The sequence below is a fragment of the Passer domesticus genome, chromosome 1, assembly GCF_036417665.1.
Source record: "Passer domesticus isolate bPasDom1 chromosome 1, bPasDom1.hap1, whole genome shotgun sequence".
Lineage (NCBI taxonomy): Eukaryota > Metazoa > Chordata > Aves > Passeriformes > Passeridae > Passer > Passer domesticus.
Window position 1 is genome coordinate 141,030,064 of NC_087474.1, and position 23,363 is coordinate 141,053,426.

General features: G+C 37.3%; 1 protein-coding gene and 1 long non-coding RNA gene across 13 annotated transcripts in view; one reads left to right on the top strand and one right to left on the bottom strand.

Annotated features, from left to right (window-relative positions):
* LOC135283118 (uncharacterized) overlaps window positions 1-7,823 on the top strand; it is a 9,991-nt gene extending 2,168 nt beyond the window's left edge. The window contains exons 2-4 of one of the 2 annotated variants that reach the window (XR_010349001.1): window positions 4,760-4,840; window positions 4,929-5,114; window positions 6,551-7,823. This is a non-coding gene — a long non-coding RNA (uncharacterized LOC135283118). Of the gene's footprint in view, window positions 1-4,759; window positions 4,841-4,928 lie in introns of both variants that reach the window. The other variant, XR_010348999.1, reaches the window with a different exon arrangement.
* Window positions 2,934-23,363, bottom strand: part of UBR5 (ubiquitin protein ligase E3 component n-recognin 5) — an 85,400-nt gene continuing 64,970 nt past the window's right edge. For 10 of the 11 annotated variants that reach the window (XM_064393458.1, XM_064393526.1, XM_064393542.1 and 7 more), the window contains 24 exons: window positions 22,754-22,865; window positions 21,570-21,701; window positions 20,669-20,926; window positions 20,057-20,325; window positions 17,905-18,116; window positions 17,322-17,552; window positions 15,401-15,474; window positions 14,667-14,839; window positions 14,454-14,567; window positions 13,682-13,902; window positions 12,942-13,062; window positions 12,742-12,840; window positions 12,232-12,475; window positions 11,542-11,653; window positions 10,878-11,022; window positions 10,458-10,588; window positions 9,543-9,603; window positions 9,087-9,262; window positions 8,721-8,805; window positions 7,702-7,857; window positions 7,211-7,324; window positions 5,830-5,974; window positions 5,183-5,268; window positions 2,934-4,102 (listed from right to left, as the gene is read on the bottom strand). In XM_064393458.1, coding sequence (XP_064249528.1) covers window positions 3,890-4,102; window positions 5,183-5,268; window positions 5,830-5,974; window positions 7,211-7,324; window positions 7,702-7,857; window positions 8,721-8,805; window positions 9,087-9,262; window positions 9,543-9,603; window positions 10,458-10,588; window positions 10,878-11,022; window positions 11,542-11,653; window positions 12,232-12,475; window positions 12,742-12,840; window positions 12,942-13,062; window positions 13,682-13,902; window positions 14,454-14,567; window positions 14,667-14,839; window positions 15,401-15,474; window positions 17,322-17,552; window positions 17,905-18,116; window positions 20,057-20,325; window positions 20,669-20,926; window positions 21,570-21,701; window positions 22,754-22,865 — 3,684 coding nt within the window. In that variant the 3' untranslated portion in view covers window positions 2,934-3,889. The remainder of the gene's footprint in view (window positions 4,103-5,182; window positions 5,269-5,829; window positions 5,975-7,210; window positions 7,325-7,701; window positions 7,858-8,720; window positions 8,806-9,086; window positions 9,263-9,542; window positions 9,604-10,457; window positions 10,589-10,877; window positions 11,023-11,541; window positions 11,654-12,231; window positions 12,476-12,741; window positions 12,841-12,941; window positions 13,063-13,681; window positions 13,903-14,453; window positions 14,568-14,666; window positions 14,840-15,400; window positions 15,475-17,321; window positions 17,553-17,904; window positions 18,117-20,056; window positions 20,326-20,668; window positions 20,927-21,569; window positions 21,702-22,753; window positions 22,866-23,363) is intronic. The other variant, XM_064393478.1, reaches the window with a different exon arrangement.

Consider the following 23,363-nt stretch of genomic DNA (forward strand, 5'->3'; position numbering starts at 1 on the left):
CTGCGAAGCCTGTTCCATGTCCTCCCCATGGAGATCATGTGCAAACTTCCAGCACTGTGACTTCCAGGCAGTCACTGAAGCTTTCACACGACCCATGCACCTATGCATTTTAATGTGTGGACAAACCTTCCACCTCAGAATAAGATAATGCCACACACGCTGTAATCCAGCTAATCTGGACATGCAGAATTTTCTATTTGATTTTAGCAGACCTGTTACTAAATAGGCAAACCAAAGAGTTCAGGAAAAAGCTCAAATCCTATGAAGTTTGAAAGAGGAAGGGAATCAGAGCTGCTAAACGAGGTATCCACAGTTTGCCTTACAGAGAGGAAGCCAGAAAAATCCAAGTGAAGCGAAGAGCACGGACAGAGCAGCAGCTCAGAACGGCATTTAGAGATGCACACAGCAACATGATCCACAGGCTGTGGGACCCTATAGAGAGGGAGTCAGGGCACAGCAGTTAGCACAGAAAGGAGGAGGTTAGCACAAGCTTAGTGAACAATCTTTCATGTGGTGTTAAGGGCCACCAGGAGCTGTGCTGAATTCTGGCTTTCTCTGAGAAACAGCCACACAGGAGGCGGCTGGTGGTGGCTGGGGAACTTCTCCCACCTGCACACCAACTACCATGGAGAGGTGCAGCCCTGCTCACTACTCACTTCCCTTCATGTGCATGGAAATAAACTTTTGAAAAACAGCAGGTCTGTATGGCTTGCACAACTGCATACAAAGATAAACCTTGTTTAAGAGTTGAGGAAAATTTCCTTTCCTCTGCCTCCCTGAATGCTGCTGTGCAAGGGTATTGGTTTGGATTCACAAGATTGCCAGTTTACAGCTTTATCACTGCTTTTTATCTAGGGACCAAATTACTAACTTGCAGGAAAGAAAAACCACTTCCAAACCACACAGGTGGGAAAGACCACTTGATGGCAGTTTTTCATTCCTGGAAAATTATCAAAGCTGGAGCAAGTGATTTACCTTTTGCTGGATACAGCTAGCTAAGTAAAAGAAACCAAAGCCAAGAATTAGTCACAGAAATTAGCACTGAAATATCAAGTTTTCCCTAAATTCAGATTAGGACCTACTCTAGTAGTTGGTTATAACATTTTATTAGTAGCTACCTTTATCTCCTCTTTCAACAATGGTGAACAGCTAAGGATTTAGACTATTAAAAAAGTGTAAACATTACAGAATTTAACTAGTTTCTCTACCACATTTTAAGTAAACTAACAGAAGGGCTTAAGTCAAAGGGAGAGGAGGTTTATGATTTTAATAAACATTTTTCTTATTAAAATCTTGATATAGTTTAAATATACCATACAGAGGAAAAAAAGCTATTTATAAAGCTACATACATATTTCAAATCATTGACGACAGCATATATCATTCTAAATTCCCTCTCTGCTTACCAGAATGCCTTGTGTGTGTATATATGGTGAGCTACTGTGCTATCTGCATAACTTTTGTCTAGCTATACATTACAGGACTTAAAAAATGCGTAATCTATATACAGAAATATATATACATATAACATATATTTATATGTTATACATACACATACACTTATATACATATACACACAATACATATATATATACACAGTACTTTACATGTATATATGGCCTTTCATCCAAGGGCCTTGGATAATTCTCAGTACATGAAGCCTCACAAAGCTTTGTGAGGAGGGAGCTTTATTTTACAGACTGGAGTTTTGATGCCTGTTCTAAACAGTTTCTTTTGTTGCTTTCTGCTAACTTTGCACATTTCAGTTAGAGGCAGTTTTGGTAATGGAAATAATCACAGCAGTTTAATAGCCAGGTATAAGGTAGATGTTGCTTTGTACCTTTGTAACTTATCCTCTTTAGTATTAGAGAACAGCTATACCAGCATAAATTTTCTCTATACTAAAATGACTCTACCTAGATTGGTGAGGCTGTACTGCTTTTTTTTTTTAGCATAGTAAAATCAGTTTTGAACTTAAGATACACTGGAGGTCACAACAGGAAATCTAGCTCCAATTCTCATACATTGAAACTATCCTTTTCTAGGATGATCAATTTAAAGGAAGCATTAGTACTTGCAGAAGTAATTCTACATCTAGTTGTTTATCTGCAGTTTAACTACACAAGCCTGAAACAATCCACCTTATTTAGAAAAAAAGGATTTTCAGCATCAATTTGGCAACTGGTGATCAGAATTTGTGGTATCAACTGTACTCCATACCTTTAGCAACTAAATAAATGAAGAGGCTTTTTTGAAAATCAGATGTAGGTAACTTTTGGTCATCCTACAACTAGCTGACAGAAAGGAAAACCCAGAGGAGCTCTGGCAAAGGTGATTTCTACTAGGATTTGGATGGAACATTACTTCAGCTCTTCCCAACAAAAGGGAGAAAAAAAATCATTAACATGGACTAATGGGGTTGGAGAAGCACTAAAGAAGAACATCGCCACCACAAAATTTCTTATCCCTCAATATTTCAGTCTGCTAAGCTTTCGTAAATTTATTTTGACACTGAAAAAGTAGCTCCTCTCTTCATCAAACAATATCTAACTCAAAAAACTCTCAAGCCTTAGGAAAAAGAAATCCTAGATTATGGTCAAAGACTGCCCTCCCCAAAAGTAACCAAGTACTTCAAAAGTGAACATACAGTAGAACTCACTACAATGAAGTTTGAGAATTTTATTCTAACCTAATTACCTTGAGATTTTTCAGAACAAGCCACTTTTCCTTCAAACCAATTCTCTTAAAAGGAGGAGTTGCCTGGCCCATTTCTTTCAGGATTCTCTGCTAACTGTAAAATGTGGGCTAAATGTCTTCTGCATGTCAATTTTCAGCTACAAAAATTCAGATTTTTAATGACCAACTATGTTTAGTGTGTGCTGTTAGCTAAAGTATAAATGGCTTAATAAATAAAAACTATTGTTTCTTCAGTATGACTTGGTATTTCGTCTGTAATTTCTTTATTAAAAAACTGTAACAAGATACTTAAAAAAAGGCTAGATACAAAAGAAGTTAAGCAGCTCACGAACATTAAAGTTTTCCAAAAAATGTATCTTCAATAGTCATGATCTTATAAACATTTTACAGTTACCAGAAAGTGCCCAGGCTGAGTTTACATAGTTAGATAATGTAGTAGTACAAGTGTTGGGTTAGAACTGGTAGTGGAACAATCTCCTGACTGTCTGTTCACTGTAACAAGGATACAAAAATGTTGATTGTGAACTATGAAATACTGTGCATTGGCCTCATCAAATATGTACAGGGAAAAAAACCCACTAAAGGTACAGATTACATGCAAAATATTAGTAATGGTATCTGATGTGCCAGATTTCAATGCAATAGAACAAAAATTGCAATGGAAGTGGTTTTCATAAGTGAACAATCCCAACTCTGGGATCTGAGCTGTCAGGAACTTTTTACAAGTTCAATATACATGATACACAACTGCAGCCAACCACAAATTAAACACCATAAAAAAAAGTTAAAAACACAGAACATACTTAATTTTTTATTTTGAAATTCCCTACTCCCTCTATACAAGAACCTTTGCTGAAACACTTTCCACAAAGGCAGCAGTGAATTTTCAGAACATTTTACATATTTTCCCTCAGCAAAAAGATAAATCACAGTGTAAATTATATTGTTCTGCTGTCATCTTTGGCTGGGGTTAGGCAAAGGAGTTATTGACTAGCAAACTGTTGCAATCACAAATTGCTAGTGCTCCTCAGGCCTTTATGTTACAAATTTAGTACAGGAATGTTTGCATTTAAATCTTTGAAGTACCACCAGGGGTATGACAGCATTAACTTTCATAAACTTTTATAGACAAATGGAAAAATCTACAAAACTTAGCTAGTAATATTACACAGCAATACACACTTTTTATACTCTACACAAAACCAAAATTCTTGGTCTTAATGGCGAGTAACAATTTTTGTTTCAAAATCTGCTTAGAGGAATAGAGTGGGACATAAAGGCGAGAAATGCAAGTGTTTGCTGTTGGAAGATGTTGGTCATCTGGTGGTCTTATTGTGATGGATGGCATAGGCTGGAACCCCTCCTCACTGGCAGGCAATGATGGACTTGAGGTCCAAAAGTAAACCTGAAAAAAGACGACAGCGTTTAAAATTAAGATTCATACTGCCCACAAATAGTGTAGGGATAGGTTAAAAAAGAACTGCACAGTCACAGCAAGATTAATCATGCTATGTTCTCCTCAATATGCCAAACTAAACTCCACAGTCATTCTGCTTTCTTCTGTAGTAGCTTCCTTCACTTCCCTTCGTCAACTGCTCATTCATAAAACTCATAAAAGCAGCACTCAAAATTATCCTGTATCAACAAATCCTCAGCAAACAGCATGTCCAAAAATCCATCTGGGAAGGTGGTGACTGCCATCAATACAAATTGAATCAGGAATGTCTCACAAACCAGACAGAGACTACAGGATGTAGTACTGGTACAGACAAAAGGGAGCAACAGAGAGTATTTGGTTTATTATCTCAAGTGTGAAATACTGAGTCACCACCAAAGTGTAAGCATAGCTGCTTGTTGAAAAATGTGCTCTAGGGTTGCACTTTTCAGAGTACTCTTTGTTTCCTTTCAGTAGACTGTAAGGGAGAGATAGTACTTTAAAGAGTAGGAAGTTAAAAACAAACTGTTTTAAGAGGTGTACAATGAATAAAATTTACAGGCAAGTTTTTTGAAATGAAATTCCCCTGAACAGTATCTTATTATTTCATGCTTCTCATTCCTAAAGGGCTTTGAGAAGGACATGGTATCATTACTGACATCTTACAGAGAGGACACACATATTACCCTCAGGATACACAGAAGTCAGGTGAGTGGATGATGCATGAAAAGAACTTGACCTCAAAACCCTACCAGCCCACAACACAGTTGAATAACCACACTCATCTTAAGAGCAGCTGTGCTGAGTGAAACTGTGCTTCTGTAAGAGACGTATGAAGAGGGAGAAGAACAGACCTTGCTTCCTTTCAGTTACAAGAAGGTCTGGGATTCACACCTGTTGTTTCCAGAACCAAGTCTTACCCAACCCTACTACCCTGCTTTGCTACCTTAACTCTTCACAAAGTCTCTGCAGGTAGACACAGGTAAGAACAGTACTGACACCACTTATTCCAATTCTTCTGCACATTTCCAAGGGGAATGGACAACTTACCAGATCTTGTCTTTCTGTCATACTCATCTTCTCAACTATGGACCAAAACCAACGCTTGAACTGCAAAAGCTTCTCAGCATTTTCTCCTGTGTGAAACAACAAGGTACACAATTCAGCTGCTACACTGGACAATAACACTAACAAACCTGTTTTACATGTGCTACAAGTTGGATCTCAGCTACAATCACATTCATAAAGTCCTGATACTGGAGACTAGTAATTTCAAAATTAACAGCTTTGAATGCAAGGCCAACACTGACATAACTCAGTACCACTCCCACTCTGCCCTTCTTACCAAAAAGCCCAACTGCAACTAAGCACAGTTTAAAAATTATGTATGAAGTATTAAACTTGCATCCATCACTTATCGTTTTAGAGAATTTTCACAAGGAAGATATACTACCAGTAATACAATCTGTGCATTTAACATCTAGTGACAGCTTTCTCCACCCTCACTTACCTGAAGGAAAATATTTTCTAAGGAATGTAAAAAAATATCCCAAGTAATAACTTTACTACAGGTTTCACTAGCTTATTAACTAATGTCAGACTTAATAGTTCAAGTTTAATGCTAGTAACTACTACACACAGAAAAAACAGTGTTAAGTTATACCTGCAATTCTGTTTATGACTAAGTTATTTCATACCTGATTCATCATTGAAAGACGTAAAGCTGATTAGCATTTGCACATTTACTTCACCACAGCCATTTACCAGGAGTCTGAAATCTTCTGCTGTCAAATCTTCTAATGAATTCTTTGGAAGTACATCCAGGAGCCCCTTCCTCATTGCCTTAAGTGAAAACCACAAAATGCAGATTGTAACTGTGTAACTTTTAAGATTGACTTTAAACACATTACTCTAAGTTTCATGTGAAATTCCCATTAACTCAAGATTCATTATTCTCTGAGCTGTTCTTTTAAAGCTTTATCATCTGAGATGCAAATCTTCTGAAACAAAGAACTGCACCAATTTTTAAACCCTACCTACTAGAGCAAAAGAAAGCAGTACTGGTTTGAGCTAGTATTTCACCAGGAGCAGAAGAAAATGTTCAGGTATTTTGCTAAGCTGCACTGAATTTTATGAGAATTTTTTTAAAAATGCATCTTGCATATTCCTTTTACTTTGCTTCCTCAGACACACCCCAACTCTGCTTCAAAAATATTACACACACAGACACACATATATTCCATATAAGTAATATCTAAAAACGACAGGAAATTCCATATTCAAAATGGAATACTATAAATCAATTTGCTTTAGAAAATTTCAAAATGAATACAAGTATAAGGGTTTTTAACTTTTAAAATAAACAAGAGTTAAATTAGTAATATATGCAGACATGGAGATCAAGTATATTAATTCCAGGAACAACGTTCTTTCTGTGAGAATCTGGACCTCAGCTGCACAGAGGTAATCTGGCCTGCTACCCTTCCTCAGATGTGAAGCAGGAAACCACAATGAGCACAAGCAACAAAGTTTAGATGTAGCATCATATGACAGACTGGCCTTCATTAACTGTCTACAAAAATATATTATTCTGTAAGTGCTATTTGACAAGGGCTTATAAAAAGCACAAAACTTTTAATATGGTTTTCGAGTCAATTTTTACGTTTCTTGCCAGGCTAGTATAAGTGGTTTTACAAATGATTTTTCCTTAGAACAAGGATGCCAACAAATCAAAGGTAATAAATTATTATGAACAAAGTAGCTGCCAAATACAAAGCCAAAATTCCAAGAGGATTTGTGCCATTTGAGCTCAAGAAATAAACATATATATTTAACCAATGAGACCCACAATAAAATAAATTATCTTTCATTCTATAAAATAAATTACTCACTCAGCGTCTTCACAGTACTACATAAACAGCTATACAATTACAAAAAGAAATTAAATACTTTTAATCAGGCTGTCAAGACTTTAAAGGAACCTGATTAACAACACCACAATGAGGAGAATAATTAACTGATGGAAATATTACAGATTTTATTTTTCTTCTTCTTAAAAAAACTCCTCTAAAGACTTACATGTAGAGGCTGCTCTGCTACTACCAACATTCGGTGTTCCGCGTATTTCCGGACATACTCATATACATTCTGAGGAGTGACTGGTATATTTACACCATTGGAAATAAGTTCAACCTATGGCAAAGAAATAAGGAACATTTAAAAAGGGGGAAAAGAAAAAAGACATAAAGGAAATGAGATTATTACAACCACCACAGTAGGCTGCAGAGTGATTTATTGCTCAACATACCTCCAAACCCAAGTAAGATTCACTACTACAGGTTAGTTTTAAAGATTCCCTAGGATTGACTACAGTTACCAGGGTCTATGGTAGGCTTTATACGGTTTTCAAAGAAAAAAAATCCAGGCTTCAATATCTAAGAACACTGCACTGAATCCAGAAGAGTAAAATGTTTTATCTGCCATGTGAGAAGAGCCTGGATTATGTGCATCGGACACCCATAAGCTGTCAAACTCTGAAACTACAGAGGCACAAGTTTTGCTGTGCTTACCTGCCCTCCACCCTCCTCCTTACACAGGTCTATTGCAAAGGCCAAATCCATTGCTGCAAACACTGCATCAGCATCTGTACTCTGGGATGCGAGGATAAGCTGCCGAAGGCTTTCATACATAACCGGATCGAAAAAAGCAAAGTCGTGCCAGTTCACCTATAAAAAAGGACAGAAGTTTGAAACATAACAGATGTTTAACAATGTATTTAAAATTATGGGACCTGTGCCAAATCTATGCACTAGCAACAAAGGATATAAACACACAGAAATAGATGCAGTTAAACTACTTTCAGTCTGCTTTAGAAGGTACACTGGAATACTGGAAGGAATACATGTTCAACAAGAAAAACCTTAAGAGAATAATTAGAAGGCAATCACTCTTGGAAGACACCAGGGGGTATTTAAAGGCCATTTCTCCCATTAACTCTTTTTCATTTAAAGATTATACTATGTTGGGTAACTGATTATGTGATCAAAACTGAACTTAAGGAAAGACCAGCAATAGCAAGCCTTGGTTTAAGTTTGCTGGATCAGACAACTTACAATGCCACTGACTAATACACCAAAACTGCCATACATTGTTAGCTTTTACTGGGCCAGGGTAGCAGTTTTGGTCTCAGACAAAATTTTAATTACAAATTAATTCCATGAGCTCTCTCAAATATCCAGGAAAATGCTTTTCTGTAAGCTATTGCCTAGTATTGTCTAACACTCTCGTTTCTGAGTCACAGGAAGAAAAAAAGCAGACAGTGTGCAGTTTCTGAAGAGGGCTGAAGGCTGACCTATTACAATCATTACATCTTAGTCAAACACCTGACTTCTAGTACATCTACTCTGTTCCAAATCTAGGAAACGAAAATATTCAATTCTCAAGTTAAAGTTCTCAAATTAAAGACCTCCATACAGTTCTGAGTATCAATTTGGCTAGTTAATACATATATGGTATGCAGAAAAAGCCCAGTTTTAGAGACGAAGTTTTAAGTAATTACAGGACATTAAAATTTATATGTTCAACTTACCTTTCTGCCAAGTAGAACTTTGATTACGTGTCTATTTAATGTGATGGGACATAGTTCATTCTGCAACAAGCACAATCCTAGGATTCTGAAAAAATATGTTTGGAGTTGGTTTTAGTACAATACAAATTACACTAGAGACCTTTCAGCAAACTCACATTTAAGAGTTCCAATATTCTAAGAATTAAACTGGAGTCAGATTTCCAAATGGATTGGTCACAAATGAAAATCAAGGGCATACATAATTGAAAAAAAGAAGGCTAAAAAATTTTAAAAGTTTTTTCTAGCTTAGATCATTGATACTCTCCCTGGTGTTGTGTATGATTGTCTTTTACATTTTTTCAGACTAAAAAGTTAATGGTAGAATACCTGCCAATGTTTCGGAAACAATTCAGCCTTGCTTCTGTGTTTTTACCAGGTCTTGGTGTATAAAATCCTCGTTTTCCAGGTTGGTAGAAAAGTGGTGCATTATCATCCCCATCATCTGTATCGTCCAATTCCATATCGACTACACTGCGGCTGGATCCATGTCGCTTTCTATTTTCCTGGTTTGAAAGTCAAAACAGCAATTAACACATTACGTCTAGTTACTGACACACATCAAGCTATTTGCCACAGGACACAAAGATTCAGGTTCCATTGGTTAAGAATTCGTGTGATATTTCCTAATGATGACATTTTACACTTTTGGCTAATTTTTAATCCTTTCAAAACAAAATGATTAAACAGAACTTTGTCTTGCATGATAAAGCCTCCAATTGCTTCCAGTTTTAAATCAACTGATAACACTTAATCTTATACAAATTCTGTGCAACAGGTCATTACCTGTACTTTATCTGAAGAGTCTAGCAATCCAAGATCCAATATACTGTCAGCACCATTCTCCCTTGAGAAGGGAATAAAAAGACAGATTTAATTTCACCATCACAGAATGATAGAATGTTTTCGTTAGGAATGGAACTTGAAGATCATCTAATTCCATCCCCCTTCCTGTGGGCAAGGATACTTTCCTCTAGAGCAAGTTGCTCAGAGCCCCAGCCTGGCCTTGAACATCTCCAGGGATCTACAGCTTCGCTGGGTAACCCACTGCAGTGCTTCACTATCCTCAAAGAATTTCTTCTTGTTATCTAATCTAAACCTTCTCTCTTTCAGTTTGAAGCAATTCCCCTTGAACTGTATAAAATCCCTCTCCATCTTTCTGTTGTTTCTCTTCAAGGACTGGAAGGTCACAATTAGGTCACCCAGAAGCTTTCTCTTTTCCATGCTGAACAACCCCAGTTCTCTCAGCCTTTTTTCTTAAGACAGGTACTCCATTCTTCTGATCATCTTGGTGACCTCCTCAGGACTTGCTCCAACAGGTCCATATCCTTCCTGTGCTGGGGACCCCTGAGCTGGATGCAGCAGTGCAGGTGGGGTCTCACCAGAGGGGCAGAATCCTCTCCCTCAACCTGCTGGCCACGCTGGTTTTGATGCAGCCCAGAACACGAGGTGCATTGCATGGCCAGCTCATGCCAAGTTTCTCATCCACCAGCACCCATCAAGTCCTTCTCACAGGGCTGCTCTCAATAAGGAACTGTCATATTCTGAAACTAGTCAGAATAGATTAAACCAAAGCCAAAAAGTCACTTGTCCAAAGAAAAGTATCTAGACTATCAAGAAATAAGCTGCACGTATTGGAGTTAGATGGTGAACAGTACAAGTGCTTGGCCACAAAATCAGTTCTCACTTTTGATACTTTACCTGCCATGTGCAATAATGAGTTCCATTGCTTCATCAACTCTTGCTCTAAGGGAATCTTCACTAGCTAGTAACAGAAGCAGCTGAGCAGGAGACAATTCCAACAACATTCCTGTGATTTTACTTGCAAATGCCTGGGGATAAAGGAGTGATAGGTCTTACTATTCTCCTCCAGTTCTCTCATTTTCAAATACAATCTTATGAAAGTTTTGGTATATTAAATAGAGAATGCATTACAAGATACCTCCTAAGCTAAAAAACAAATTAGAGAAACAAAATCTTAACAAAATAAAACATAAAATCAGTCTTACATGTTCAAATACTATCAATTATGTTTCAATTATTTCAATTATGGATAAGGAATTGAATTTTTACATTACAAGATGACAAGAACAATCATTAAGTGTATTAGAGAAGTCTTACTGGTTGCATTGCTTGCACTCGAGGGTAGAGCCGTTCTCCAAGGGCTTGTCTGTGTGCTGGGAGAGGGTCAGGGTCATCACTAGGATTTCCTTCTGATGCTGGTCTAAAAGGTCGTGTGTCAATGGACAGTTGTCTTCTGAAGTCCCTTAAGATAATCAGAGTAGTTTGTACTCATTTCAGAGGAAAAATTCAAAAATCCTCTGGGAACAATATTATTTGCACACAGATTGATATTAGCATTAGCTTTACTGCTGGAATAGTAGTGTTGCTCATAGCTGCTTGGAGAGAATGAATCAGAAAGAGAGAATCAAAATAAACCAGAGATTTTAGTATTACTTGTGTTTTGGATACAGCAGTCAGACATGCCACCAATGGCATTGTTGTTTCTAAACTACCTCACAATTTTATTCTAGTACACAAGTTTTTGTTATTGTTTTAGCAGAAGAAACTGATGGCCTGTGGTGGAGACGTAACCTATTAATGATAAAGTAAGAATAATAATTCTTCAAAGAATTAAAACTAGAGACCGAATTTCAAGAAATTACCCTGCAAATCACTCCTGAAATATACTCCATTAACTGGAGGAAGTATCTTTCCTGACAGTATCCAAGGCAATTACTCTATTTGACAAAATATCTTCATCAAGATAAAGATTATCACTTACCTATCCCTATCTCTCCGAGAACCAGTTCGCAAGCCACTACTTCTCCGCATTTCTCTCTCTCGCTCCCTTTCCCGATCTCTCTCTCCCCTATTTCGCAATCTCTGCATCAGACCTGAAGGGCAAAAAACCTCATAAACTTAAACATCTTTATATTTCTCTCTCCTACCTAAGTTTCAGTGTAAGGAAGACTAAGGTTTGGAAGAGCTTGTCAGACATCAGTGAGACAGAACCATTTCACTTGAAGCAGTGATTGGGTTCAGCCAAACTTAAGAAACAACCTGAAGTGTTTGTATCACCTTAAAAATGATAAAATACTTTAACAGTTTACAGATACTTTCAAAAAACTAAAATGTGTTTGTGGCAAGTCAGATGGAACAGTCATAATAAAACATATAAGCACTCAGTAGCTAAAATGTGGACAATTATTACCTCCTGGAGAGAAGGACTCAAAAAATCTGAGCACATCTAAAGCAGACTCATGCTGCAAGAAAAACAAGAACTTCCTGTTTCTGAAAGCATGGGAGGGGAAAGCCATTTCCTTGCTCCAGAGAACTAATGCATAATTTTAATGCATTCTGGGCTGAGCTAACAAGAGATGTCTCTGGCACAAGGCCAAGTATTTCTATGTAAATAAAGCACCCAAGGTTTTTATTAATATTTTCTGTAGATTAACTGCTGTGCATCACTTACTTGTATGGGTACCCTTGTTGGCATTCTGAATGCAATCAAGATTTGGCAGTTTCTCATTTGACAGAAAAGCCTGTGCAATAGCAGTATAAAAGCTTCGTGCTACACCGCTGCCTTCTCCAGGCTCATCCTTAAAAGTAACTTTCACTCTGTGTACAGCCATCGGAGTGGTGGCACACCTGCGACCAAAATGATTGTTCAGCTGCCTCATGGTCTGCTGAATTAGGAGGTCTCTGTCTCGATCAACCTAGTAAAAAATAAAAAAAATTTCTTTCTTTACCAACTGTCATTTTAAGAGGCTTTCAGCTTCACAACAGATTTCTGGACACTGCTGCACAGATTCAAAAACTAACATCAGACGGGGAAAAACTACAGAGTAATTGCAATATAACTCACAAAGTATGATTTAAGACACCTGCTTGCAGACTCTGAAATACAAATTTTCCTATTAAGTTACTGTAATAATTCAACTTTTAATGAAATATTATATGAAGATAAACTAACATTTTTTACCTCCAATGTTAAATCCCGTGATTGCTGGTTTCTAAGTTTTTCCATCTCCCTGCGGAATTTCGATTCCTTTACTTCAAAGCCACCTAATTCAGTCAAGATCTAAAAATTAAAAAAAAAACCAAACAAACGCCAAAATCAGAATAATTAGTGAGAGTCAGAATTTAGCTGTAAGAAGTGTCCTTACACTGAGAAACACATACCGATCCAGGCTCTGCTCCAACATCTTCCATGAATACTCTACCAAACAACTCCAAAGAAAGGCGCCAACGTCCCAGCAACATGTCATGAGAAATAACCATGCCCATGAAGCTACACTGAGGCCTGACAGAGAGAAGAAAAAATGACAGGTGTGGAATCAAGTTAAATTTCAGAGACATTTTGTGTACTTCAGCTTTATCTTACCCTCTGCGTTCAACTAAGTTTTTTATTCCTGATAAACAACAACACAGTAGGCTAAGTCTGTGCACAAAAGCACATGAGTCTGCTTAGTCTCAGCAGAAACACAAGTCTTGCTTCCAAAGCATGTAACTTTTGGTGCTATGTGGAATTCACTGTTACTGGTCTCCCATCAACCAAGACCTTAATTTCTTTTAAAATAGCTGTAATTTGAAGGAGGACAGGTCAATCTGTAACTGTGTTAAGTGTGGGCAGCACCACCAGACACAGACAGCAAGCTGTCAATTCCAACTGCTCAGCCTGGCTACCCAGGACATCACAGTAGGTCTGCAGCAGGAAGTCAGGGAGTAAAGGAATTTGTCTACAGTTTGCACAGACCTCTTTGAAGACTGTTCAACTATTCACTTTAGAAGCTACTAATCACAAACTACAAATCCAAACTAAATTTGGCTACCTATTTTAATTTAAAAAAGACTTTCCAGAGTCCCAAACAGCCATTTATCAGAGCGGTTATATTTCAAAATGTAATTTTTAACTCAGCTACCTGAAAGATGTGAGGGGTGGCCCTTCACTTTCTGTCAATCCTATCTCTGCCAACAAGCTGCTTTTCAGTTGTGCTGCAAGATCGTGAGCTGAAGGCCCTGGTTTTGAACTCTCAGATTCTTCTGTAGGCACATTTTGTTCTTCCCCTTCCTTCTTCTGCCGATTTTGCATGCTCATAACATTTTTTAAGTTGGCTGCATAAGACATTTTAGTTGGAAGAACCTAAAAGAGAAGTAAAATTTAGCTGCACTTTCAAAGCAGACTAGAAGGCTTTTTCAGCACATACATTCATAGGTGTATATTTTAAATCACACAAAAGTGAACGCTGTAATTGACCTGTTAAAACACAGTGACATCAATCATTTCAATGAATACAGAAAAAAAACTACTTTCCCCACTGTATGTTTGCATTTCATATGCTTGCCAATTAATGTTCAGTCTGAAGGCAACTCAAATCTACTGGAAGGACTATAGGAAGACAAATCTTTTTATCAAAAATAATTTTATAAGTAGCATTCTAAAATTAACTCAGAATTGTACTGCTGCATTTAAAAATATTACCTGAGAGCTGCTGTAAGTCAATAATCATCAAGTTTCTATATTAAGCATACTTTTCATAAAGACTTCAAATTTTCAGAGGCACTGGGCTTTTTAAATTATCATTCTAAAAGCTACATCAAATTCTCTCTGAAAACATTAAGGTGTCTTTTTAAGGAATGAAGGTTCTAGTTTAAATTACCATATTGTTTAAAATAATAAAGCTTTACATTTACCTCAAGGCAGTTTCTATCCACTGTAACTTCCACTAAGCACTTGCCACTGTTGGCAGAAGAGGAGTACAGGCCCTGACTGGGTCGGCCGAACAGATCCTCTTTGCGAGCGTTTGGCTGAAAAGCAACAAAAGTGCTCTGGGTCAGTAATACACTTCGGTGAGGAATGAAAAAGCAAACTGCAGGTTTCTTCCAAAACAGCATCTCTAATGTCACCTGTAATAGATGTGGCTGGTCTGCCAAGGGGATGGCCTCTGCCAGAGGAACCTCAAAAGGATTGGGTGGAATGCAGCCAAGGAATGTCATGGAGTCTGACCGTCTGAAAAATGGATGGTTTTGGCCAGTCTCTGCTGGGAGGGCATCATCATCTTTGTCGTTGAGTGTAGCACCTAAACATCAGAGATTTCAAATCAGTTATCACAGTTATAAAAGCGAAGGATATAAAATGCCAAAAATTAGTATCTTTCCCTATTAGCTACCTGACTAAAGGAGAATCTCTGCAAATTCAGTACTTCCACAGAATGCTTCTGCAAATGCTGTATCTTTATTAATTTGCTTATAGTTTTTATTCTTTTTACTATACCTAGCTTTACTGAACAGGCACTCCTACACTGTATGTAGGAGTATATATTGTACTGTTTTCAGCACAGTTTCATGAGATCAAAAGATCAGTTTAACTATGACTCAAATTTTAATGTAGAATGGTAGGTAAGGGCAGAAATGCTGCAGTTTATTGAGAAAGGAGATGGAAAGGTGGCCCTGAAATTTGAGGCAATGAAATAGGCAATGGTGGAAGAAACTTGGTAAAGTAACAATGCTCAGAAAATCATACTAAACCCAACTTACATACATAAGAAGCAAAATTTATTCAAAACCTCAGCTAGATAAAGGGAAAAAGCAGTAAGAAAGTTTGGCATTTTGGTATGCTATGTCAATTTTTGTATACTAACTTTGATTGGTATCATCATCATTTTCATGTTCAGAATCTTCGTTGTCAAGACCCAGTTCCAAAAGCTCACGAGTTCTTAATAAAAAACACCCAGAACAACAACAAAACAAAAGAAAATAAAAAAGAGTCAATCATCTTGAAGAAATTATTAGGCAAAACCTCTATATCTGTAGCATAATTAGGAAGTGTACTTAAGAGTTATACATAACAAAAACAAAATTATAAATGAAGCACCGTAGAGAACTTCTCATTACATCCTCACTGCATCACTCACACAGTTACCCTTAGAGCCATCTGGCCACCTACCAACTTTGATCTTAAAAGTTACAGCTTTGGGCAGTGACACTTGGTTTTAAACACTATGTCAATATAAAATCCTAGGAACCCTGGATTAGTGGAAAAAATATGCAAGTGAATACTATTTCAAAATTTTAAAATAATCACACCTATGTCATTCCAGAAGGTAAGTCAGCAAGCTGCACATTAAAAACTTGATTTCACTATATTATACTACTGTTCTATCAAGAACTTTGATTAGTATTACTTTCTTGCATTTATGCATTGTGGAATGTCTTCTGAAGCTAGATGAATACTGATAAAATTCATTTTACTCACACTACTAATATGTCATCTAACGGAAGCAACTGTTTGAACCACTCACTTTTAATTGAAAAGGTCTAGGCCTTCACAGTTCTAAAAGCATTTCATGCAAATTTCCCAATTCTTTAATGAACAGTTATTTGACAGATTTCAGTATGTTTCAGAATTTTTCCAAAATTCTGAAAATATTTCAGAAAGTTTTTTGTTTGGTTTTTTTTTTTTTTTTTTTTTTTTTTTTTTTTTTTTTTTTTTTTTTTGAAAAGCATCTTCTGGAAGTATGTTATTGCCTGGAAGAGGGTTAAAGCTGTGGCTATACCTACTATACTATAGTGTTCTTACTTGTGAGGAAACTACTGTTGATAACACTCCCCTTGGTACACCTTTGAGGTCATAACAAACCTTATACTACCAAGATAAACAGAACACAACTGAAGTAGAGCAGTCCAACATATATCTAAAATATTAATATCTCATTTTACAGTTACTAAATTTGTAGAGAAAATGCAAAGTTAAGCTTGACCTGCAGTATTGAAAATTAGGAGCAAAAAGAGGCAAAGATCTGCATTTAATGGTTGACTAGGACTGCTTGGGTACATTACCTAAAAACCTAGTAAGAAATGAGAACAGAGATTGTAGACTACCAACAGGTGGACATTTCTATTAGCATTAACTGGCATTTGAAATGAAAAAAATGTAAAAAGAAATCTTAAGATGTCTTAAAATTTAAAAATGCACCTTGTAAAATGCCATAGTTGAAATAGCAGTTTTCCAACTCAAGGACACTTTCAGTCATTGATTTCCCTACTGTGCTTTAAATATCAGGTGAGTCTCAAATGCATATAGCCAAACACAAAACAAAACCACAAAGCCCATTATATCAGACAATGACATTTTCTCCAGTGTCATCTCTAACATGTTTGACAGACATCTAAGTAAGTTGCTATCATGTCAAATTTATGTCTCATGTAATTAACTGGGAAATTGTCCTGAGCATTTCTTTTAGAGGCACTGCTACAGAGTTAAAACTCCAACTCAAGTTTCAACAGCAAGAAAACATTTTTACAGTATAAAAAGAAGTGAAGAGGGTACTGCAACAAGCTTATCCAACACAGGTACATTATATACCATTATAGAAACTATTTTTATAATATGTATGTTACCACATACATTTATAATATAGATGTTACTACACACACCCACACTCAGACATACAGATTAATGCATATATTTATGTAAGCTGCTGAGGAAAATACCTATGACTGAAACAAAAGGGCTTACGCCACTTTTACATAGGTTTTGTTTCTAGGAGTCAACCTCAGTACCTTTTCCTTTCCAGCTGAGGAGTATCCAACGTTGTCTGCTGATTCATTGCTTTTATCCAATAAATAAGGGCTTGAAAAACATATGCTACATGCTTTAGTGAGCAGACATCCAGAACAGGAAGAACATCCGAGTGCTCATCGTTGTGAGAACGCATCAAGGACAGCGCGTAGTTCAGGAAATCACCGCGTGCTGACATCATTCCCTGACGGGCACTGAGCAAAGTAGCACGTCTAGTGAAGGAGAAGGATTGAATACAGTCACATCAGGCATCACAGGAGAACACACACGTTATTTATAAGCCCTATATTTGAAATTTGGATGTAAAATCTCAATAAAAATAGTGATAACAAACTAAAAGCATAGAACAAGCAGATGCAGTACATTGCAAACAGTTACTGCTCAAGATGAATCTAGTTTGTCAGAATAAACTGAATAGTAGCAACAACACAGGAAGCCAACTTAAATCAGAACACCAACTACATTCCAGCACTGCAGAATTAGATTCCTAAGATGTCTGTGAATAAGATTTGACCATATAACTGATAATTCATACTGCATGCAGTAATCAAACTATTTTCATACCTTCTTCCCTCAAGTGTTCTCAAGCTGGCTTCCTCACGGGCTGTCATCCTTTCCCTTCTAGCTGAGTTCTGAGAAGCATGGAGAGGATGATTTGGATGCCCAGGATCACCAGCAGATGACAATGCCGAACCATAACGCAGCTGAGCTTCAGTAGAGTCCATGATACTGACCATCCAATTCCAAGTAGGAATAAGCTTTTCTTCCACATAATTCTATAGAAAATGAGATTTAATTGGTTTTGCAAACAATAGAACTAGATGACGAGAATGAAATCTTCCTGATTCACTACAAAGAGGATGTAAAACCATGCTCAAGAATTATCGATGATCAGTTTCTGAAAGCTCTCTTGAGACTGCTGATTTACAGTGGTAGTATGCAGCTCTCATTGCTTGACACTTTGATATCTATAAAGCACTCTCACCACCTCTCTCACTTTCAGGCATCTCTTCTACTCCTCACCTCCTGACCACTCAGTATCTCCCAGGTATGCACAAATTGACAATTTGAGCTGAATTCCTTACTTTCTATTAGCTTTAACAGCCCTCAGTCTGCTGTGGAATTCATCAGCCAGATCTTTCACCGTTCTTCACCCCTTGCAAATTACTCACTGAAGACAACAAAGTTAAGACCTGCACAGAGAACTATGTCTGCATACAAGTCTCACCTCCTGGTCTCATCTTTGCTTCAGCTGTTCCCACTACTGGCTCTGCAGCCTGCTTTTCTTACCATCTGCTAACTCCATTGACCTGTTGGATTTTTTTCATCCAACATTAGTCTGCTTTCTTCATTCCTCTGGATTCTGGCCTTCAGGAATATCCCTCACACTTCTAATGCACTAAACTAACAAAATGCTGTCTCAACCCCATTTCTGTGTCCAAACGAAACCTCCGCTGTTCAGGTTTCCTGTGCTAATACAAACCTCTTGCTGCCTCAGCTGGACAGATCTCCTGTTCACTTTTCCCATTAAGAATCTCCTGAACAGAAAATTATTTTAGCCTCCTCCATAATAAAACTACACTCTCTCATCTCTTTTCCTGTTTGTTTACCCCAGTGTTTGTCTCAGAATATCTTTCTAGCCTTCCTCTCCCAAATCAGAAGTCCTTTCCTTCCATCACACTGTGCAAACAGAGCCATACAAATACCATGTGGCTCAATTACAAGGAAATATATCGTCAGCAGGTTTCCACATCCCTACGAAGAGAAAAGAGCATCCCTTGATTTCCTGCCCCCACACAGCAGCTGTGTTGTCACAGCTGACTTCTGCACTAAATTCAGTACATACAATTTTACCCTACACACTATGCCTGGGCACAAGTTGGTACATACTTTCTAAACACTCTGGAGTCCCTCCAGTCTTGTCAGTCTCTGAAACAAATGTCTATACATGAAGGGGAAGACTGCTGTCTGACATGTATTTTCTCTACAGATGCATTTTACATAAACTTTCAAAAACAGACAGTCAAGAGCACTGTATAGAAAGTAAGTGTATAACATGGAAAGGATGACCATGTCCCTGAAGGGACAGTGAACAGTACATTTACCTGTACAAATCTTTTATCTGATTTAATTATTTAGCCCTTACTAATTTCCTTCTTATATAGACTCAACAGTTCATGTCAAACAGAATAGGGCAACAGATGTCTAGCAGAAACCCCAGTCAATTCTGACTCAATTTAATTAAATAAGTGACCACAGTTACTTTAGCCCACACTCTCTCTTAACATAAGGAAAGGCTGAGAATGCTGGGAATACAGACTGAAGAAACAAACTCAGGAGAATCTTACCAGTGTGTACAAAAACCTGACAAAAAGGTATGAAGTACACAAAGCCAGACTCTTCTTAGTGATACCCAGTAAATGAACAAGTAAGCATCAATTTAAATACCTGGTACATCTCTTTAAATTCAAGAAAAATCCTCTTTTACTGTGAAGGCTGTCAAACATTTAATAGAGCAGCTGTGGAATCTCCATCTTTGGAGATATTCGGACAGTCCTGAGCAGCCTGCTCTTGTTGACCCTCAAGGAAATTTAGATTAGCCAATATGCCAGATAAGCTAGAGGTCACTTTCAATCTCAACAATTCTATAATTTTACCTTTAAAACTCAGTTGTATTAAAATTACATTTTTTCTATGAAAATTTCCATGTTCTTACCTGCAAGTTAACTGCATCTTGGTAAGTCAGCTTCACTGCAGCTGGAATCTGGGAGTATACTAAGTGATTGTATTTGGGAATCAGACCCATCAGATCAGATATCTGCCGTATCACAATACTGTATGCTCTTGCTAAGCTGCTTGCAGATGTTAAATAGCTGCTTGCATTGCTGGCTTCGAGTGCTGCAGCAGCTGCTGCTGCACTTGTACTGATGGTACCACTCCGACGAAGGTTTGAGGGATCAATATAAATCAAGCCCGCTGAACTTGCTAAATATAAAAGAAAAGATTATGTTAATGAACTCATTGAACCTTTGTTATGTAATTTGTGTACTGATTGATTTCATGAAGATTTGCAAAAATAAACTTGTAAATATTACTGAAATCACAACTGTAACTAACAAATAATTACTAACTACAGTAAGCATACTCAATCTTAAGTAAAACAAATATTTTCCTTTTTTTAAATTCAAAACTACAACTGGAACAGTCAAGGTAGGTCAGCAGTACTACAAAGAGCTAAGATTTCATCCTTAAGAGAATAAACAAAAGCAGAGGAAGGAACAAAGCCAGAGCTAGCTGGCATTGATGCATGCAATTCACTCCGACTTGCCTGCTGGGGTTGACGTACTCGAGGGAGCTGTGCTGGTTGTCCTCTGGTTCTGGGTGTTCCGTACAGCCCACTGCATGGAGCGGGGCGCCTGCGCAGCACCGTTGGCGTGCGAGCTGTTTGTGGTTCGCTCCAGGGGCTCATCAAGCATGAAGGTCTCCTGCTCTATGTCATCGCTCTGACTGCTGCTGCTGTCAGAGTCACTGGAATCATTTGATTGAGAGTCATCTTCAGAAAAAAATGCTGGAACACTGCTAGCTCCTGTTGAGAAAAATAAGCGACAACTGACAGCTCCACACCTGTGCACATATACACATATCATGTCAGCATAGTAGATAAGACTTCTTCCATGAGAAACTACACTACACTAAAAAGGTTCAAATACCGCTATTGAAAATGTTCAATAAATTATCATTATAACATACTGCTAATTCTCCACAGGTGTAATGGAAAAGCTGATTACTTACACTTTAAAATATAAATTAAGAAGCAATTGGATTTAAAAATACTTTACTGATTCTACCCCTAGGAAAAGAGTTCTAAAAATTATGTTTCCAAATTGGACAGTAAGGCAGTTGCTCTCAAAAACCTGTACAATGACTGCTCAGGTTTTGTGTACTGATTTAAACCATAAACCATTGTTTTCAACTACTACACTTGAAAAATAAGTGAGACTATTTCATTTCACTACGCAAGAGCACATGGTAATTTCTAACACATGCAACTGCACTGTAAGAGCAAAAAATGTAGGTCACATCTTAATGCATTTCCTTGTTCAAAAAGTCTTCACAGTACCTTACTATTAGAGCAAAGGAAAACCAGGAAATTGAGGGAAGGAGGAGAGTACTTACTCCTAATATCGAAATTTAACCAGCTAGATTAGACCCATAAAGATGTGGTGTACCTGCTTCTGACCCAGCAGTAGCTGCAGTGACAACACTTCTGCGCCCACTGGCATTGTCCTGGTTACTGTGGTTACTCTCACTGTCACTTTCTGTTTCAGCAGCAGCCAGCAAATCCAACTCCATATCACTGCCTATAAAAACAATGGTACACAACATCTCATGTTTAGAAGACATAATTACTGTGGTGACTCATATAAGACAGAAACCAACCCCAGACATTTTTACTATAGCAGAAGTTAATGGATATGCAGAGGGTCATAAAAGCAGTGCAGACACCCAGCAATACCTGGAGCATGTTTTCTTATTTTCCAGCAATTAGCCACCTGCTCTCACTCTGCACTGTACATGTACATTCAACACACAGTGAAAATAAAAGCTTTTAGGATTCAAAATAAGTCACTCCAGCCACAAAACTCCACAACTCTTCATACACATGTACTAGGACAATTTACTATATACTGTTTCAACTAGTATTTAAGGAATACTTGAAAACTTAAAAGAAATCCTAATTAAATATACAGGTTCTATTCCAGTTTTAAGCTTTAAGAATGAAATATTTAAATATTCAGCAAATCAGTAAACAGATTTACTATACTGTAAGTGGATTGACTGGAAACACAAAGCACAGTCAGAAAGAGAAGAAGATAACTTTTTTTTTAATCATAGCTTTGGGTCATCTAACCCCAAACTAAGTAATACAAGACAAGTCACATTAATTTCAAATATTTTCATAGAGGATTGATTAATTATGTCTACAAAACATTGAATCATAATTTAGTACTTTGTGATTAGTTTGAGAATTAGCTTGCCAGGATTCAAACTGCTTTTGAGAACACATCTACCAATGTCATGGTTTGCAATTGGCCCAACCATCAACAACATTTTACAGTAGCAAATACAAAAGGTAAAATACATTGTTAACCAAGCATATAATAACATCTGGTATCTTTGGGAACTTAATATTTTCTCCTCAAGCAGAAAAGGTTCATGCACTTGTCTACTACATGTTATCTCTAATTTTACACATCTCCTTCTGTAAGATGAGCAGTCTGGAACCCTTGGATTCTCTCTACTCATGCAAATCTCCCAAATCATTATCACTGGTGATTCCAAGTTGCTTTTCTTTTTGATGCATAGTTACTGCACTCAAGCAGTAAATGTGCAGGATGTACATTATACATACCATCCTCATCATGCTCATCATGCTGTCCTTCTGCTTCAGCATTTTCTTCACCATGTTCTTCCTGTTCATCATGATGGTCTTCTTCACCCGCCACCCCCTCAACCACCTCAACCTGGAAAGAGATCATAGTATTATGCCAGACTATCTTCAATATCAGAGAATCTACGAGTTTTCCAAAGCAGAGTGCAAAGTTTGGTTTAAAAAAACACATCTTAGAAAGATGACCTCAAAATTGAACTGATGTGACCAAAAAATGAACTTACAGCCACAGTAGTTGTACGTGGCTGTACAGTTTACAGTGTTGTGGGGAAAAAAAATCATATATGCAAATAAAACAGCTTTGGATGTTAGATTTTAATGCTATAAGGATAAAACTGACTACAAAATCAATAGTTAGCTTTTAAATACTGAAGAGGTATTATCTGCTATTATCTGCTGAAAAATGCTCTAGCTCTCTAACAGAAACTACATAATAGCTGCCATGTGCTGGAAGACTTTAAAACTTTTTTAACAGGGAGAAATAAAATATAAAACAACAATTACAAAGTTCTGTTAAAAATGCTTACAGCACTGTAAGATTTCATGAAGTACTACTTAACAACTTTTTCAA